This window comes from Meleagris gallopavo, chromosome 5 (genome assembly GCF_000146605.3).
Source record: "Meleagris gallopavo isolate NT-WF06-2002-E0010 breed Aviagen turkey brand Nicholas breeding stock chromosome 5, Turkey_5.1, whole genome shotgun sequence".
In the NCBI taxonomy this organism is placed as follows: Eukaryota; Metazoa; Chordata; class Aves; order Galliformes; family Phasianidae; genus Meleagris; species Meleagris gallopavo.
In genome coordinates this window covers 24,808,626-24,828,670 of record NC_015015.2, presented here as the reverse complement: position 1 = coordinate 24,828,670, position 20,045 = coordinate 24,808,626, and the positions used below count along the sequence as shown (strand labels likewise).

General features: G+C 37.3%; 1 protein-coding gene across 1 annotated transcript in view; it reads right to left on the bottom strand.

Moving 5' to 3' along the window:
- STARD9 (StAR related lipid transfer domain containing 9) overlaps nt 1–20,045 on the bottom strand; it is a 96,433-nt gene that overhangs the window by 71,698 nt on the left and 4,690 nt on the right. The window contains 2 exon segments of the mRNA XM_031553545.1: nt 11,192–11,308; nt 14,018–14,087. Of these exon segments, the coding sequence (XP_031409405.1) occupies nt 11,192–11,308; nt 14,018–14,087 (187 nt within the window).

Genomic DNA, 20,045 nt, shown 5'->3' with positions numbered 1-20,045 from the left:
AAAAAAAAAAAAAAGAAAAAAAAAGGAACATTCTCTTTCCTTCAAGTGACAAGTTACCTGTGTCTTGCCTAACCTTGTAGGTCTTATTAATGTTTCTTAAATGTTTAAAAATGTATTTAAAATAGCTGCAGTTACTACCTCAAATCTGTTAATTAGGTTCTATTTTTGTTTTGTCTCTCTTTTCTGCCTCCTATGCCTACTTCCCCCTTGGCAAGAGGAATGAGAAGTACTTTTCTATCTGTAGAGCAGAAAAAAAACAAAAACAATCAAGCAGAAGAAAAGAACAATGCAAAAGGAAGATATAAAACATTATAGAAAATTTCAGGGATCTCTGACACAATATGGATGTGGTGAAGAACATGTTCCCACGTTCTGCAATCAGATAGAAGATCCATCACAAGTCAAGTGCCTGAATTAGTGAATACATATATGAAAGAAACTACAGCGTATAGCAGAAGGTGAAAGAAATAGCTCCCTATTCAGAACCAGTCCTAAGTGTATCAAAACCCCAGGACAATGTCACAGTGCACACACACACTGCCAGACATAACGGACAGCATATTAAAAAAGGGTTATTGGTGCTTTGTACACACCATTAAGCAGAGGTATTAAATAGCATGTAAAAATTCCAGCCCCCAAAACTGAATCTCAAGATCTAATCCCTCTGCTGGGAGCAGAATTCTTCACTTCCAACCACAGCTGCACGCACACTGTTGACTATTTCCTACCCCGCAAGGAGTGGTCAGTTGCAGTGCCAGTGTAAATGGCCACAGAGTTCCTGTTGGGAATGGACATGGCCCTGCCAGTTCCTCAGCTGTGCCCAGAAGCTATAGTGAGAAGTGCTGGCTATCCCAGCCCAAACAGAAGCAGGAACTGCTCCTTTGATACAGTAGTGTAGGTGATCAAGCTGTGGGGCTCAGTGAATATTCCCTGACATCCATCTGAACTTAGTTTATTTGTAAAGGTGTTATGAATAAAAGTACATCAACTCTATGTTAATAAAATGAGGAGTTAAACACAACCTTGTGATATCTTTTGCTCTCCATCGTGACAATTACATTTAGTTGTAGAAAGCCACTTACAATGATAATAGATGGAGTAGAAAAAGGTTACGTTCTGCATACTGTAGTGAGCAATACAATTATGCAAATTAAATGCAGTAGAATGAGAGACAATAAAAGTGTGCTGTACCAAGCAATATCAAGTAATAGGAATGAGGCAAAGGAGAACAACGTGAGGAGCTGGAAGCAAGTTTCTATAACCCTTCAAAATTTCTGAGATTTCAGACTAAAAAATGTCTTTAAGGTAATGACAAGTTTCTGCTGAATTGGAGTTTAAGTTAAAAACAACAAAAGCTGCTTAAGCACAGAAAGTTCTTAAGAACAAGAGCTTTGCAATACAAGCAAAACATCAATGCTTCAGTAATAAATTCGTATTGACTATCCCTCCGGACTCTAAACATGATACATATTATTTTTTATTTTTCTATTTCAAAGCAGCTCTTAAATAGCTCTTGGTTGTAAAAACACACACACAAAAAAGGATAAAAGCAAGAAGGTCCTACATTCTGTTTAGCTACTGAAAAAGTCAGCAAAGTCAGAAACACATTTTGATGTGGAACTTTCTTTGTATCAGCAAAGAGATTGTAAAATGCAGCAATAAAGAAAAAAATATCAGCCACTCATAAACTACTCTGGCCATTATCTTCAGTCATTAAGAAAAAGGAACACAACTAAGAGCATCAAAACAAGATAGACAGGCAAGGAAAATGACTTTACAGTAGTATCACTGAGGACATCACAATTGACGTGTCTGGTGCAAGATAACCCCACTGTCACCTTTGGAAATGACATTACCTATACAGAGAAGGGTCCTGGAGAGGCTTCATGAGAGGGACTACAGAAGACCAAGGCCCACAGGAGGCAAGAAAAATCACACGGGGCACAACGTTCACAGCTGAAGATATGCTTTCTAGCACTTCAGAGAGAAATTGTAGGGAACTTGTGTTTCCAGGGCACTATAAAAGGAATACCTCCTGATCATACTCCAAAGTGCTGAGGTCAGACTGGTTGGTCGCACAGTAAAGCGAGTCCAGCAGCCTAGGTCATGGACAGCTCTGATGTGACAGGGCTTGCTTCAAAAGACTGGGAATCATTGCTCAGCTGGGTAGATAATTTTTCCTTGGTCTTTGGCTTTTCAAGTCCATTAGGAGACCTCACTCCTTCACAAAGAGACTAACATAGTATGATCCATGAAGCTTTCAACATCTTGGTTCTAGCCCTCCCTCAGAATTATCTATTTCTAAGTATATCAGCAGTTACTCAAATCCATTTGCTGCTACCAGAACAGAAACTTAATATAAACTAACACAAGATAAGATGTCTCTTCAAAGCAAATGCTGTTAACATTTACACTCAGTTTTCTTGACAGACACTAGATATACAGAGTGCATCCTTTCCAACAGGCAAGCAGTATAATTCACTAAACAGTATTAGAAAGATCAGTAAAAATGCACAATCTCAGAAGAGAATAGTGAGTTCTTGGCATTGCCAGTTGTCATGCATCTTGCAGTGAACCCATCAGTTTTTCTCTAATCATTGTGATTTCCAGATGTCTTGCACGTGAAAGCAAAAGCCTTCTGAATTCACTTGCCAGCACATGGTTATGTGGAAGGAATTTATTTTTCTTTTCTAAAAACAAACATCAACAAAAAACCTATCACAATGATTTTTTAAATTATTATTTAATCTGTTATATAGATAAACTGTTGGTTGGTTGTTCTTCCTCACTTGGAAATGAACGTTCACAATTTCAATTCTCTTGTGTTTAAGCGCCTGCCACAGTTTTTCTTGCATGCACGAAAAAATTACATTTCTGCTGTTTCTATTCTGAAATGAAGACCAGTGTTTTTTCACCAATCTGTTAGTAATGTTGTGTGAATGACTTCACAGTAAGATTAGTCCTTTGGCAACCAAAGCTACGGGAAAATTAGCAGAGCTTTAACCAAATCTCTAAGAACATACTGGTCTGAGGGTTGTGTAAGCACTGGATTGGAGGGCTGATAGACTTTTAGAGGGAGACTGGGACAGGTTTGGGAGCTTTTTGTTTTTAACAAGCAGCTGGCTTATGAAAGATTTTATTGGGCAGGCTTAAGCTAGCACTGAATAGTGAGATACATTTATGCAGCAGCTGTGATCAAGATCAACACAGCCATTTTGTTTACTCCTGAAAATGTGCCACGTTTCTGACATGTTCCAGCCATGAGATTGGACTTGCAAGCATAAATAGCTAATGCTTGAAAAATTAAATGATGTCGTGCCTGTAAATAGTCCTGTATGACTGTTTATTAAAGTGTTGGGTATGAATAGCAACTGTTCCATTATAATATAACAAAAAACAGCCTTTTCCTTTCTCTCTTTTTTGTTTTTTTTTGTTGTTTGCTCTATTTTTCTTTACTAGGAGTTAACTTTTATACTTCCCAGTTAATTAAGATATGCCTCAGAGAGATAAGCATGCCTCCTTGAAGACAAACCAAATGAATCATCCTTTTGGCTGGATCTGAGCACCTGCATGTTGACTCCCAATTCAGCTTTGTTTTTAATCAGCAGAAAGTATGCCCTTGAGAGCTCGCTTGTGAAAAGCAAATTAACATCACTGTTCAGTTGTGCTTTTTCTGCTACACAGATTTTGTTAGCAATGTTCCTAAATTGCATAAGAATTAAAATGAATAAAAGTAATTCAGTGTAGAAAAATTAACTATAGCCTTAAAACATAAAAAAGAATTCTGAATGCTAGTTAGATTTCCTTCTCCCCAGATTTACATACTATTCTGGATAAATTCTCGCTGTTTAAAAGCATAACCTCTGTGTTTTAAAGTCAGGACATTCTTAGCTGAAACACGGATGATGATGTTTCAGTATCTTAGGCTAAGGAATATATTTTGAAGTACATCTTGCCAGGCTATATCGCTGTCATGTGAAATAGTTGCAGAATAATAAGTTTAGGAATGGACATTTGAACTGGCCCTTGGTTAAGTGGATTATTTTCCCATGGCGCTGAATCACAACTGAAATTACAGCTATTAAATTTAACATTAACACCTGCTCTAATGTTATTCCAAGTGTTTTCCATTCTGGACTTTGAGACATGCCTCTCCTTCACACACACAACACATCTTTGTATTCCTGTGCTGCATCATCAATACTGTGTGTGTTACAGTGCTCCTGGTGGATTTTCTTGGAGAGAAGAGGCAGTCTAGTCTAAGAAGTACGTGCCCCATCCTATGTGACAGATCAACATAAAAACCTTTCAGGTCTGAAAAATACATCTCAGGGACTGCAAAGAGAAACGTCACATCTATATAAAAATAAAAAGGAAAAATCCTTTATAATAACGATATGCTGACAAGCAACTTCAGATAGTTTGCAGGTCATCAGCGCAAAGTTTTTGCCTTCATTTCCAAGACATGTAGAAATCACAGTGATTACGGAAGAACTGCAGCTGCGATGGTGCAGGTTCACTGCAAGATGCACAGCACCTGGCAACACCAAGAATTTACTATTCTTCTCCTAGGCTGCTGAATATAGTTACAGTTCCTTCCGATATTGTTTGGTGAATTATATAGCTTGCCTATTGCAAATGAAGTGCACCATGTATCCCGTGCCTGTAAGGAAAAAATGAGTGAGTGGGTATAAGTACTAACACATCTAACATCCGGGTGAAGTTGAATTTCATTGTTTCAAACAGGTTGGTTTTGTTTGTTTTTGTGGGTGGTTTTTTTATTTTTTTTTGGTAGTATTGAATATTTCCCTCACCTTTCAAATACAGCTGTATTAAATTATAATTGCATACGAATGCACATGCAACATAGTTACTTCTTGCAATTAACTGAATACCTTATTTATTTAAATCTAAATAGGTAGTGTATATGAAAGACAAAAAATAAAATCAATGTTATCTGTGGTAAATTGAAAATCCATTCAATTTTTGTCTTTCAGTAATGCTTGCTTTGAAGTTTACAAATATTAGCTATGAATACCACATCAGTTTTCTTCAGAGGAAAGAAATCCTGGTCATAGCAAGAAAGAATGACTTCATCTGATCGTGAACTGAACACAGCAGCTGTGCTGCTCGTCGAAGATACATAATAACCTGCACTGACAGTGGTTTCCCTGCCTTCATCACAATCCCAAAAAGCCATTTTCTTACAGTACATTCTCCTTTCCACTTCTATCTCATTCTGGGTTGGAGAAAAAAGAAAGTTGCAGATGGAATGTTTACTGCTTTTCAAATAATTCATATGAAAATGCCTCTTACACCCACTGCTGCCTCCCACCTCTCCCCAGCATTATAAGGAGGAAGGGGGATGGGGGAAGGATGAAAAGAGAACAAACTGAAGGATTACAGAAATATAAAAGTCAGCACTTAATTCTAAAGAATTTTAATGTAATAAAGCACATATATCAGGGAACAGATTTGCAACTAACAACTTGAATATCACAAGAAATACGTGGAGGCATGGGAATGCCACAGACTCATCTGAAAATGGAAAGGTTCCTCAATCTGAGTTCTTGCATTAAACAAACTACCAAGCTGTAAGTACAGTCAGTGTATCTCATGAAGATCTAGAAAGTATGTTGTAATATTTTGGTTCTAAACAATGCTCTTGTATAACCTTTTAAAGCTTTTTCAACTAACAGAGAAAAACCAAACATTCCTGCCTCCTCCCATTCTTAACAAACCAAGAAACAGAATGCTGCACTGAGGATGCTGCATATTAAAACAAACATATCAGCTTCACCTTCAGGTTGCTTTTCAGTTACACTCTAACAGAGATATAAGAAAATCATTTGCCCTTCCATCCCTTTCCATAGCTACATTCCTTAGCTGAAACCAGTATTAAGAAAAAAAGAAAAGACAACCACACACAAATACAATGAGAAGCCAAATGTGAAAACAATTATGACACTTCAAATACAAATAAGAAGAAATGGAAAAAATCTGTCTTCACACATCATGTGCGTCCAGTTAGAGAAGCTGCCCTTGATAGCCACCATTTCCATACTTACAGCACAGATTAAAAACCAATCTTCCTAATGAAAATATAATTATAAATGAAATTACAATGAAAATATTTGTAAACACTGATAGAAATCATTGCACAGTGAAGCTAAAGATATGTCTGATTAGGAGTTCTTCCTAGCATACATGTGCATTGGACAGGCAAGCAGAGAGATCCCCTATCACTTGATACATCGAGTTCAGAAATAAACAACACAAAAATGAATGAGTTATTCTTTCAGCTCACAGCTATATCAGTAATTCATAGTTACAACAGTAAGCCACTGCTTACGAGATGTGAGGGAGAGAAAACAGAAAGTCAAGAACTTTGGAGCAGCTACTGATATTTGCAGTAGGACTTTTTTTTCTAAAATACCATTACTGCTTTTTCCTCAGTAACTGTACGAGGGCTGATCCAAAAGTCATGCCTCCTATATTATTATGTTGGCCCATAACATCAGAGACAGATGTTGGTGCTATGGCAGTAGGGGTTGAACCTTCCCACCAATATCCCATCACATTTCATTGCTGCAACAGATGGCAGCAGAAGGGCAGTCTCGTAAAATGGCATCTGACATGAAGTGTGCATGAAGCAAAGGTATGCTATTGAATTCCTTATATTATAAATCTCTGTTTAGCTAGTAACTAAGGCACACAACTTAAACTTTAGATCTATGAAAAGTGTTCCAAAGAAACCCAGTCAGAGATTTGGATCCCACTGAAATCCAAGCAAGGCAGGCACTTAAACACTTTTCTGGATTTGACCATCACTACCAGTCATGCTTTATTAGTCATGCGATGTACTCCTCTTATCAAAAGGAACAGATTACTACATGTATTATCTATGGCAACTGCTGTGTGTAAATACCTGCTTTTACATCCTGTTGCTCGGTCTGCCCACCACAATTACTGCAGATACACAATAACCGGATGGGTAGGAGGCTGGAGGGAAGCCGAAGACTGAAGTTATAATAACCAACTACAAGAATACTCAATGCTTGTATGGGTTTCTATAGTTGTGCACGAATATTCTTAAGATTTTGTTTAAGTCTTTGCACTATTAAGTTCAGATAAGCATACATTTAGATGTTTGTTTGTGGGATAACTACAGAGGTTTCAAAGCACCTACATACTGTGATATTCAGCCACCACATTGAATCAGCAAGTCTGAATCTGCCTGATTATTAGACTGAAAATTATAATCCTAATCAAATATCACCACAACATCAAATATAACTACAATATTATCAAACAGTATTCCTATCTTACAGGCTTGCAGCACTTTTAATTGCTAAATAGAAGTATGTCATGAATCTCTACTAAAGGATAATCCCATAATTACGCAATTGCCTGAGAAATGAATTTCCTTTGGAAAATAATCCTAAACTTCCTGAAGACATCTGTGGAAGAAGTGGGAAGGAAGAAAAACTCTTACAGATATCTTCTCCATTAAAGCGGGCTTTGTACAATGCCAAATTCACCTTCCAAAAAGGCTTAGTACTGCAATGCAGCGAGACACTGTGAAACAGCACTTCATCAGATGCAAATGGGGAAGCCCAGGTGCAGACATCCAGCACCCTTCTATTGCGAAACCGAACTAGTTCTTGTGGCATAAAGGCAAAAAGAAAAAGGAACAATACATCTCAAAAAGGGCAGAAGAAACACGGACAGAAATATTACAGCTTCTCAGCTCTTTTCATATTTGCTTGCTGTTGAGTGGAGAATAAAGAAAACAATTACCAAAAAAGCCAACACCTGGACAGTGAAGGTTTGGAATAACTATTCCATGGGTAATATCCACAGAAAATGAATGTAATACATTGCAGAAGTAAGACCAGAAAAAACACGCATAACCTTTTGCAGTCAGATGCTTAACATCTTTCCATTTCCTTTTGCTTCTTATTCCATTCAACATTCTGTTCCTGTGCTCAGTTTATTCTTATGCCTTACCCGCCCTTTCTCTGCTTCCACACAACTTTATGACACCGTATCCGAAGCATCAGATTTACCCCACTGGGCACTGAAGGATTTAGCACATCGTTAGAAACACAGTACATTCATATTTCTCTCCTAACTGTGGTGAAACAAGGAAAACAGACCCCCGACTCACATCTGGTTTCTCAAACATTTTGAATGAGAGCACAATTTTCAGACATCCACTTGCACCTGAAACGTCCTTCTGAAAACAAACACTATCCAATAGGTTGTCTCTAAAATATCACTACTGATGTTTGAGAAATAGATAGGATACCCTTTCAGTAGACAAAAAACAGGTTTCTTTTTATTTTAAAATAAGTAAGTCTTTTCTCTTTTCCGATATGAGAAGGTTTACCATCCTTATATAATACTAATCAGGAAAACATGCATATCATCTAAAGTAAGAATTACTTTTAAAATTCAGTAAAGAAGCACATAGACAATAACATTTCCTAAAAATAATTTGTATTTATGACTCTGGTTTAACTTGTTGAAGGGAAAAGGACTTCCAGTTGCAGAGTTACTAAAAAAAGATTAAAAACAAAGGCATACAGTCTGTCACATGGGCATTACTAATTCATTTAGGTTCCTGTTCATTCCACTGTATTACAAGGTCTGCTCTCCCCAAACTAAAGTGGAAAATTAACCTTATTCCCCTCCTCCCAGTCAAGTAAAGAAACATTAATATCAACGTATTAGAAGAAATAAAATGGACAACATGTATCTACATTTTGGCAAACATAAGTGGAACACAGGCAGTAGAGAAAGCTTTTTTTTTTTTAAACATGGATTTGAACTTCTTATCACAGCATTTGAGAACACTTACAGATGTGTGACTGAAATCTGGCTTGAGTGTGTAAAGTATATGATCAAAATATACAGGGAATAAAATACAGTTTGTGTAGTCATATTCAGGAATGCAAGGAACCAGAGTCTGAAATCAATAACGTTAACATCCAGATGAAACTAGAAGCAATCAGAGAAGCAGACTTGTATCTTTAAAAATCATATTTTCAACTATGATTTACAGTCCATCTACTGCAGTTGTTACAGACTGTGACAATAAAACAAAAGAATTGCCATGACTTTATTTTTATACATCAGTCCAGAGGACAAGAAAAGGACACTTCACTATCAGGCAGTTTTCTACAAAAATGAACCTGAAGGCACATACTTCAATCTGTTTTTCATCCTCAACCAATACACCAACCACGTATGATAACAGTTGGCAGGATATCTTCAAGGAAAAACTAATCCAAGGTCAGCTCATGAAAGAAAGCTTTTATTGGATGAAAACATTACTGAATCTCCTTTGGCTGCCATTGCTGTAAGGAAACTTAGAAACTTCAAACTCAGCATTGAAGCACTGATGCAAAATATGGAATTAATACAATAAGCTTCATTCTTACAGCGTAAGATGGCAAGATAAATGCAGAAAGGCACGGTAAGATTGCAGTACTCCATCAGTCCTTTTCTAAATGACATTATGGCATCCTAAATTCACCAAGACAACTTTAGATAAACAGCCAAGAAACTCAGTCATGACTCTAGGCCTTTCTCAAAGCAACAGTCTATCTTCAAACACTTCCTAACACACAAAACAGGTCTGTCCAAGGCTCAGTAACTCAACAGTTACATGAAGCAGCACTGGATATCCTTTTGGCCAGCAGCAGGTGCATTCAACAACTATGTCACAAGTAAGTCAACTACTGCTCACTTGCTTAATTTTCTATGGCCAGTAAATTTGTATTTCCCCTTCAGCATTTTTATTGGATAAAACTGTGTTGTACGATAACACAAAGCTTTTTAAATACCTGCTTATTCAATTTTACATCTTTTTTGAGTTGCACTTGTATTTTATAACAACAAAAAATCCACTTTCTATCCAATATTTGTTTCCCACTTGGCAGTTGCGATCTCTTTTCATACTGAGTGGAGAGAAAACTGACTTGACAGATTGTATTTACCAACATCCCATTTGCTAAATCATTCCAGCTAGAAACATAATTGTATTGTCAAGAGCATTAAGTGGCACACTTACACTATGAGAGAAACTTACAAAGAAGACAACATCCAAATATGCAAGTAAGAAAACATTTGGGGACGTGGAGGGGGGGGGAGTACAGAAACAACAACAAAAAACAGTTCAACACTTAAAGATTTGTCATTTGTAATCCCTCAAGTGGAAGTTTATCTTCTACTGTGTACTTTAGAGAGAAGATTTCCTTTTTTAAACACTACATGCACACTTCCTGAATTCCTAAAATCTCTTCCACCCTACAGCACCAAGCAGGAAATCTGGAAAAGTTAGGAATTTGACCAATCATTCTGATAACTACCAAATCTGATAGTTTTTCCAGATACTCTATTAAAACAGTCCTGGGTTCACTGTCACCAGAAATAAGAAATTCACAGAACTAGTTCAGTCTTTAGTGATACTTTCTGTAAAAAGCTGAAGGAAAAACAACAAAATTACATAGTTTAGAATATTGGGAACAACTGTGCTGGAAAGAAAGGGAAAGAACAAACAATTCTGAAGACAGAAAAGCTGTAAAATCTCACTATAATGCTGACATATATTTCCCTGTATATACATTTATCTTTAAACAGCTTTACCATGCATGTTGTTTATAGTAGATTTAATAACACAGCATTTTTATTTTTTTTTTTTAAACTAAACAAGCAAATCTTAACATATCTCACTACTGAAATCTTAATCTATCAAGCCCCACTCAGTTACAGAATTCCTAATGGTTGAGCAAAAAGAGGTGCTCAAAACAACACACTACAAATAAAATTTACTACCACTGTTTAAATATGTGATTACTTAATTCCTGATCAGAATCACTTTGAAGCTTTTCTTTTAATTTTATAGCTTTTTTATACTAGAATCTGATCCCTTCATAACTGAGCTAGCATCCTTAGTTCATCACAATAAATGATTTTTATCAATCTAATGGCATCTAATGAAAGTAAAAATTTGTTTGCAAACAAGGGTATCGCAAATTATGTACTATAGCATTACAAACAACATAAGAAAAAGATGGGGGTAGATAGAGTTTTCTTACCTAGCTTCACAATCTCTTTCTGTAGATATGAATAGAAAAGGACAAAACAGAGTGGAAATACAAATACAAAGAACAGCATCACTTACCATTTCCTGAGATGCATACTTCGGATCTTCAGGATCAACTGACCAGTAGCAATAGTCAAAGCTGAAGGCCACAGTCTTTTCTCTTGAGTCCCAAGTACCATCAGGCCTACTGTCAATCTGACAACAGAAGGAAAAAGTCAGACTTCACTCCAAAGTAGAATAAAAAGCAAGCATTTTAGAACTAACAGGATCTGCATTGTGGAAAAGGAACAACAAACAGTTAATTCTTTTTGTTCATTTTCCTTTGATTCACAGAGTGGGGAAGCAGGGATGTCCATGACAAACCTGCTGAGAAATTTTCGCTCAAGGGTATGTTTTCCATAAGTTAGATTCTTCAGCTTAAATACAATTGAGAGTCTCCACAACATCCGTATGAAGAGAGAAGCCGTATAATCCTTTTTATACATCTCAGTGAAGCTGAGAAATGATATAGAACTGCATCACAGAAATGGGGCACAAGAAGAGCTAAACAAAACCCATTTTCTCACTCTATTTAAAAATCCAAGTCTGTTCTCCCTTTTCCCCTTTGTCATGTTGACAAGCTAATAGATCTTTTGCTGTGACTGCATGCTACAAATGCATCCAGTGAATTAATCAATAACTTTATCATAACCTTAGCATATGCAATAATATAAGCAGAAAATAAACAATAATTAAGCAGACTAAACAAAGTTCTTCACTGATGTCACCACAAACCAGGGAGTGACTATACTGTCTATCAGATTACTGAATAAATGGCATTAAATGCTGAAGACTAACATTAACTGTAAATCTACAGGGAAAATGAAACTATAGGCTCAGAGGGTTTTGTGGTGTTTTTTTGTTGTTGTCATTTCTTTAAGCCAAGAAACAGCGAAATAAAGTGTTATAAGTAATGTCAAATCATCTTTGAATTTGACAGGTTATGCATATTTAAAATCTCACTTGGTTGTACTTGATTCAACATAATATCTTAAGAATCAAAATTTCCTTCAGCTAGACATGACACCTTAATCTTCACCATGCTTTGATTCAGAGATCTTTTTATTAAGTAACCTTTTATTTAATTAAATTTTCTACAGCAATAGAAAGACAGGAAGAAAATATTGCAAGCTATCGCAACTTCTAAAAACGAAAAGCAAAAGAACCAAACAAAAAACCCCAAATCCCTTCACCTCAAGGAGATGTGCCTGACAGAAGAAAATCTGTACTTTGTAAACCTTGGCATCCTTTCTAATTTTCAAAGTTTTCTTTAGTTTTTAATTACAAAGCAAATGCACTTCATATGCAATGCAAACATTAGTGTATAAATACTAGTTTACGCACTGCAGTAAGCAGTCTAAATTTAGTTCATGCATTGAAAAAAACTCACCAATTATGAAACATCAGGAGTGAAAACATTCACAAGTCAGCTCTTGCACCCACAAACAACCCAGCCTACAGAGCCTGCTTTGACTTCCCAGGGCCCCAAGGAGTCCACAGATACTCTTTAAGAACTAGAATTTAAAGTCTGTTGTGTCGCACGGCTCAGCTGGACCCACTTTCCCAGCTGTGGGCCTCCACCTGCCTGCAGAGTCAGTCTCAGCTGGTGGGGGTGGGGTTGCTGCAGCATCGCCATGGCAACCAAAGCCCGTCACAAGAAAATTAGGGACAGCTTGCAGCTGGAAAGCAACTGACTCTTGGAGAGCTTTATTACACGTGCAAAGATTTGGGAAAAATTGTTCAAGAGACTAGTGAATTTTGGGCTCTGTCAATACAGTCTTGCAAAGTCATTCACACCTGACCAGGAGGGAGATCACTGCAAGCTACTTTTAGTCCTATTTTCAGGAGATGTGTTGTCTTACCAATGGTAACTCACAGTCGGAACAACAGCACTTCTGCTGACTGAACTAAGCAAATCCTGGAAGTATCAGAACCTCAACGCTAGCCCCAGTAAAGAAATGCAATACACAGATAATTTGCAACAATTTACATCCATGAGACATTCCATACAGCTAACTTTTTTCTCCTTCTTTAAAAAAAAGAACACCCACAGTCATTACCAAAAAGTTATAACAGAAAAAGGTAAAACAAACAAACAAACAAACCTCAAAGACCATCCATTTTATTTTTCCCTGTCTTTCTCTTCAAAAGCTCATGAAATATTTCTCTTGAGCCAACCAGCTAGAATAACTGGGTTCCTCATAGCTATAAAGAAACACATCCATCTCTTAGAATCCCTACCTTCACCTCAGTAATTCCACAGTTCATTTATTTGCTTTTCAAGCAGGCAGAAGTTTGACTACACAAAACTACTTGGTTTCCATTCCATTAGTTTAGTTAAGGCATACGGCAGTTTTAAGTCATTTAAGAGTCTAAAACAGAGGGTTGATTCCTATGTATGTAGACTCTAGAGCTCTAAGACAGACACATTAATTTTATTCTAATAGCTCTTGGTCTTTTACTAAGGCCTGAAGTGTAGCCGAACACATTTTGCTCCATTTCATGTAAGCCAGTCACATTCTAAGTACAAATAGGAGAGGAGGAAAGAAACAGAGAAAGAAATCATCCAGATGTTGGAAACAGTAAGATAAGTGCAAAATCATAAACAAATTACCAACAGCTTTGAATAATGGCCCACAGCCAAAGCACAGTAGCTTTGATAAGAAGAAAATATAGCAAACAGTCAGATGCTACATTCCCTGACACCATGAAAAAAAAAAAGGAAAAAAAACAACTTTCTAGAGCTACGCTAGTTTAAATGTATCCCTTAGTATTCCTTTCAAAATGATCCAATAGCCAAACAAACGCAGCAAAGCATCACATCAGGATCCTTAAAGGAGAAGCATAAGAAAAGAAAAGGCATACCTTTACATTTCTGACTGTTGTCACTTTGTCGTCAACTTCTACAATCACTCTTCCTCCTTCCGCACTCTCTCTGGAATCAAAACACATTCAAAAAGTCATTTGAAATACAAAGACACAAAGATGCATTTCACATTCATAAAATCTAGAAATTTGCATTTCCTTTCAAGAATTTTAAAACAGACATAAAACACTTCATAAAACATTGTATTCCTAAAGGGAACGTAATTTCACTTTAAAAACATACACTGCATTGTTACTCTGAAGCAGAGCGGAGTCCTTGTAGACTGGCAATGTAAGTACAGTAAGTACAGTAAGTGTAGTAAGGATCCAAGTCACAGACCCACGAGACAGAAGTGTTGTCAGTTTTTATCATCTAGTTTTTACCACATAATCCAAAGATTTTATTGTACTCCTCAAAAAAATGTTTGTTTTTTTTTTTAGCAAAACAAGCCTGTCCTGAAATGTAATCAGACTGATTGCTTCACAGCTGCAAAGCACCATGCACTCCTATATATTATTTGCATAAAATCACTTGGCAATCACCTGCTTTGGCATCATCAGTTTAGTTAGAAGGCAGATAAGACAAAACGAGGTTTAGAAAACTGAAATCTGATTGACCACCATCCATTTGTGACTCCAAATCTCTGTTTTAACAGACTTCTTCACATTTGTACAGGATGTAATTACTTACTAAATCAATTTCTCCTTTCATTGACAGCCAACTTTCAGTCAGAACATAGCACAGTGCAGCCTGCCTTTTTGTCAGCTGAGTAGCTTTGTTCAAATCTCAACTGAAAAAATCTACACCAAATCTCCAATTCTAAATAAATGGAAAATTCAAATAGAAGGCCACCCCAGGTTACTTTTAAACATTTAACCTCCTCTTCTATAGTTGCTGAACTGTTCCAGATGAAGTTTAAAAATAATTAGGAACACCTGCCTGAAGCAGGTGTTCATGCATGGAATAATTCTAGTAACTTGCAGTAACTTTAAAAGTATTATCACAGAATATATAAGAAAAGTTCAACAACAGCCAGCACCTTCAATCCCACCAGTACTAATTACAAGAAACTCACTGCCTTCAGGCCACACTTGCCATAAAACTCTACAAATGTGTATTTATAGGGTTCTCATCACCAATATACTCATATTCTAAAGTCATTACTGGAGATCTAACATAAAGAAATTCCAAATACAAGACGTTAAAGGTATAAAAATTATTCTCAAATATAAAGTTAAAATGTTTATTTGTTAAAATAAAGTTAACATTTATATACTTACAATGACAGTACAACAGAAACAAGAGAAAAATCAAACTACCACACCACACTCTAGTACAGGGTAACAATGATTCTTCACGACATAGCAGCTGAGTAGCTTTGTTCGAGACTCACACTAGAAAGCCAACAGCAAATAGAAGTAAAACTAATCTGCTCTGGATGTAGATTCACAGCCTACTTTACTTATCTCAGCTGATGGCTATTACTGGAAGGAACAATTTGTGTTCTCCTCTGCAATGCCTCACATGTGTTCTCATTTCTTTTTTTGTGTGTGCATGTGTGTCTGATCTAGCAATCACACCCCCATACAATGACTCAGATCAGCTGTGATCAGAAAGCAAACACACAACTACTAAAGCCAAAGTAAGAGAAATTTCATGGGTATGCAGTGGTGGAACAGAGCTGCTTTTGCAACAGCTTACAGCTGAGAGAAAGAGAACTGAGTTTTTTTCTAAATAGAATCGTTAAGGTTGGCAAAGATTGGTAAAGGTCTCTAAAATCATCTAGTCCAATAGGTCATCTACCATCAACACTGTCCATCAAACAGTGTTCCTAAATAATACATCTACCCATTCCTTAAAGGCCTCTGGGCATGGTGACTACACCAGCTCCTGGGTAGCCTGTTCCAGTACCCACTGGAACTCCACTCTTTTAGAGAAGAAATTCTTCCTAATATGCAACATACAACAAAGCTGGACCTGTAGCTGTCTCCAGTCTTAAAAACCATTTGTTCAGCCTCCCTGTAAGTATGTGTTTATTTCATACTTCGCTTAGGTACAGAGAACTTTAGGAAAGGAAGCCCAGTTTAATATCTGAAGTCCAACAAATAAAGCACATTACAGATATTGCAGATGTTCTGCCTTAATTCCGAATTCCAAACACTACAAGAAGCTCTTGCAGCAAAAATCATGTATGTTCACACAGGTTATATACATGTATCACAGTTCGTATTTGAGTAATAAAACAATATTTCATCCTTACTAAATGGGTGCTCTGCTCTACCAGTATGAAAGCTGTATTACTTGTACCAAAAAAATCACCCCCAAAATCCATTTCTCTTGTGATATGTTTGACTCCCACTGTTCAGAAATCACAGTGATCTAAATATTCAGCTTCCCTATCATCCTTTCTCTTCCCTTTTGAATAAATCGTGCTGTGCTTGGGAAATGCTCTCTTCTAAATTACTTTGTACAAACAACTTTTTCTCACGCAGAGCTGCAAAAAGATCATTTTGTGGTACGTGGGCCCAGGACAACCCCGTACCTTCCCACAAAGTTTCAGCAAAATGCAAACCCAGTGACAGTCTAGTAACAAAAATACAAAATGCAGCAGCAGGGCTGCAACAAGGAGCTACAAAAGAGACCCAATGGAAGCAAAGCAACTGTCACAGTCCAGCCAAAACGAGGGGGGAGCTCAATGGAAAATCTCCTCTAACAGTTGCTGGTCCTTTGACAAATCATTCTGCAGCCCATCAAAGCAAACACAATCCTAAAGAGACCGCAGATGCTGAAAGACCTGGAAGAAGGAGCCAGCAGAATAGAATCATGGGAGGATCAAGGCTCCCTTAGAGCAACATTTCCACATCTTGCTGGATTGCATAGAAACTAGGTCAGATTGCAGAGTGCAGAAGTGCAAATGGGTACACAAAGCTGGAGGCAGCAGTGAGTGGGAAGAAGGGCAGTTGCTTATTTTAGGTTTTATAAAATTTGCACCACTTCCCTCCACCCTCTCAAATAATAGTCATGCACGTAGAGAACAAAAGAGCTGACTTTTGAAAGTTGCACGTTTATTTTAAAAACATGTACATGCAGTAAAACAAAAATACTGGAGTCACTAGCACTAGACATGTAATACAACAAAACAGCTTCTACAAATACTGAGCACCAAATACTTGAGGTAATTAAACATAATAAAGCCAAAATACACCACTCACGTATGTGAGAAATCCTAAATAGTTCTTGAAAGAATGCAGTACGCACCTTCTTATACATATTTTAAAAATAACCCTGCAATCCATTTCTTGCATGCATCCTATGCTTTTCCTGCCAGTGCCCGTGACTCAAGCTAACTCCAAAACCAATTTCAGCCTCGAGAGTTCAGCACTGAGAGTTGATAGTGTCTTCAGCCACGAGAGCTTCTGCACTGTACTGACAAGTAAGGTACCCACAACCACAACTTTCCCCAGCATAGCATCTCTCCATGCAGCAGCATCATCTATCCTCAGCCTTGCTGCTGTAACCTGGGAGACTCACAAGCTGCAAACAGTATGAACACGCTTCCTTTGGCTAATGCAGGATTTATTTTTAAAATATCAGCAGTTAAAAAAAACAAAAACAAAAACAAAAAACACACCTAAAACTTGTTTTCAGTGTTTTTCATTATGCAGGACAACCAGTACTATTTGGGATATTTCTTACTAAGTACTTTACTGGGTCTTGTAAAAGAGGAGTGCACACCCAGTCAGCAACTTTCCGACCAAATTCAGAACAGATGTTGATAAATAATTTAAAAATCTGTGTTGAAGTCAAGTACACAAAGTTCACCAAGACAACACACTGCTACACTAGACATGCAGCTCAAGTTATCTGTACAAAGCTTTCACTGGCTCTAAGAATAGCTAAGGCAATATGATTGATGGTGATTTTTGTCTATGTGGCTTCCCTCTAGCGTTCTTTGCAAATATAATACAGCAACAAAAGCAGGAATATTTGGTGCAACGAATCCTGAGCCATTGCTGGTGCTCCCTCAAGATAAAGACCTGCTCAAGTGGTCAACATTTTCTTGATCATATTCAGACTTTTGATACATATCTTGATGGGAGGTGTTGGATGGCCTCCTCCAGTGGCCCTGTCTGCACTGTTTTTGAAGCCTTGTACTGCTACAACAAGAGCGTCAGGCATCTTCCTGGAGCAATCCAGTACTGCTCATGATTCACCAGTGCTTTGAACAGCCTTGAAATGATACTGCTTTCTCTCTTAGGCAGAGGCATTTAGAGGGGGAGGAGGGAAGCAGAGAGGAAAAACTCATCTATACCACCAGCGCCCAAGAAGCATGAAAGGAGGAGGATTTAAAACAATATTGCACCCCAGTCAGTCCAGTTTCAATCAAAACTGATACTTTTCCACCCTTGATTCCCCAGCTGTTTACTGAGTAACAAGACATTCATCAACTTTGCAAAAATGAATTCTGTGCTTACGCCATGTGATTTCCTTGGAAATCAGAATCTAGATACGCTGGTCAGTTTCCATTCCAACAGGGTAGAACCACAGTCCGTGATCACAGTTAAACTGTTTCACTGAATGCTGCAATGCACCCTCATCACTCTTGCCTAATTATTTATCTCATTATACTACAATCAGCTCTGACAGTGAACAACTAAATTGTAAAAAACAGACATTCAAAACTTTAAAAAAAATACAAAAAAACTATGGCACAGATAGAAAGATGGCAAGAGAATTTTAGAAGAGTGGGATTAAAGAAAAGGAAACTGGGGAAACTCTACAGTTGGGGAACACTGTGCACATATCTTGTACTGCACAAAGGTTTCACAAGAGCAGCTTCCAACCTCTGCACCATGCCCAGGGCAGATGGGCAGCAATACCTATGCATACGTCACATTAATCTTTTAATACAGTTAAATACATTAATACAGTTTTTCTCAGAGAAAAGGTGTGGTCTTAGAAATCAACACTGCCCGGCACAGACTTGGTTCTAGCCAGGTTATTTAATTATATTATGTCTGATTTTTCTTTGCTGCGTAAAAAAAAAAATTAAAAAAATCTGATCCCTGCTCCAAATCATTCTGAGTTAGAAAGTGTGCTCTGTGTGACTGCAAGAATACATCTGGGGAAGGTCCTCATGCAGTGCCCTTACAAAAACACAGATGTTGCTTATGCAAACGACCTGTTAATGCCAAGTATAGTTACTAAGAGAAAAGAGCAGCCATCTCAGTGATATTTACACAAAGCTTTAAATAATAGACTAGGCAAAGGAAAATAACTAATCTGAGTGTAAGAAGGGAAAAGATGTTAAGATAACCTAACAATAGGCTAGGTTATAAAACAGGACATGTGAATGTTAAAATATATTTCTTTGGGATAGAGAACTCCTTTATAAACACAAAATCAGTTTTCTTCAAAAAAAAAAAAAACACAAACAAAAACACAAACTCAGTTCTTCTGTGGAAAAACAAAACAAAACAAAAAGCTTGAAATCATGAACAATGCAGAACCAATGCAATTTGTGCAGAATTTCAGACAGCTCCTGGAGGTCCAAGACAGCTTTCCCACCACCGGGTACCAGCCCTGAACCCACAGCTTTTGGGAGAATTCAGCTACCATCACCTGAAAACAGGAACTGTCAGGTAAGAAAAGGACACAGAGGAACAGCACCCATCTAACTGCCATAGCAGACCAAAGCAGCCTGCCATTCATCTGGGCAATGGGGGTGAATCACCAAGGTTACATATCTACAATATGTAATTAAGAAAGGTAATAAAATACCGTCAGGGTAGAAGACAGACACTTCACTGGCATGACTACGTTCAATGGCCTGCCTTATTCTACACTTTGTTATAATGAGAGGTATCCTAACAATCCTAAGCAAGCTAAAAGGTGTTTCCTACTCTTGCATGTCACCTATTTTTTCCTGTATTTAGACCTTTTCCTTTCACAGAGACATTCCAGTCTCTTAGAAATCAAAAGCAACTTCACCATTAAAAGAAAAAAGAAAAGAAAAGAAAAGAAAAG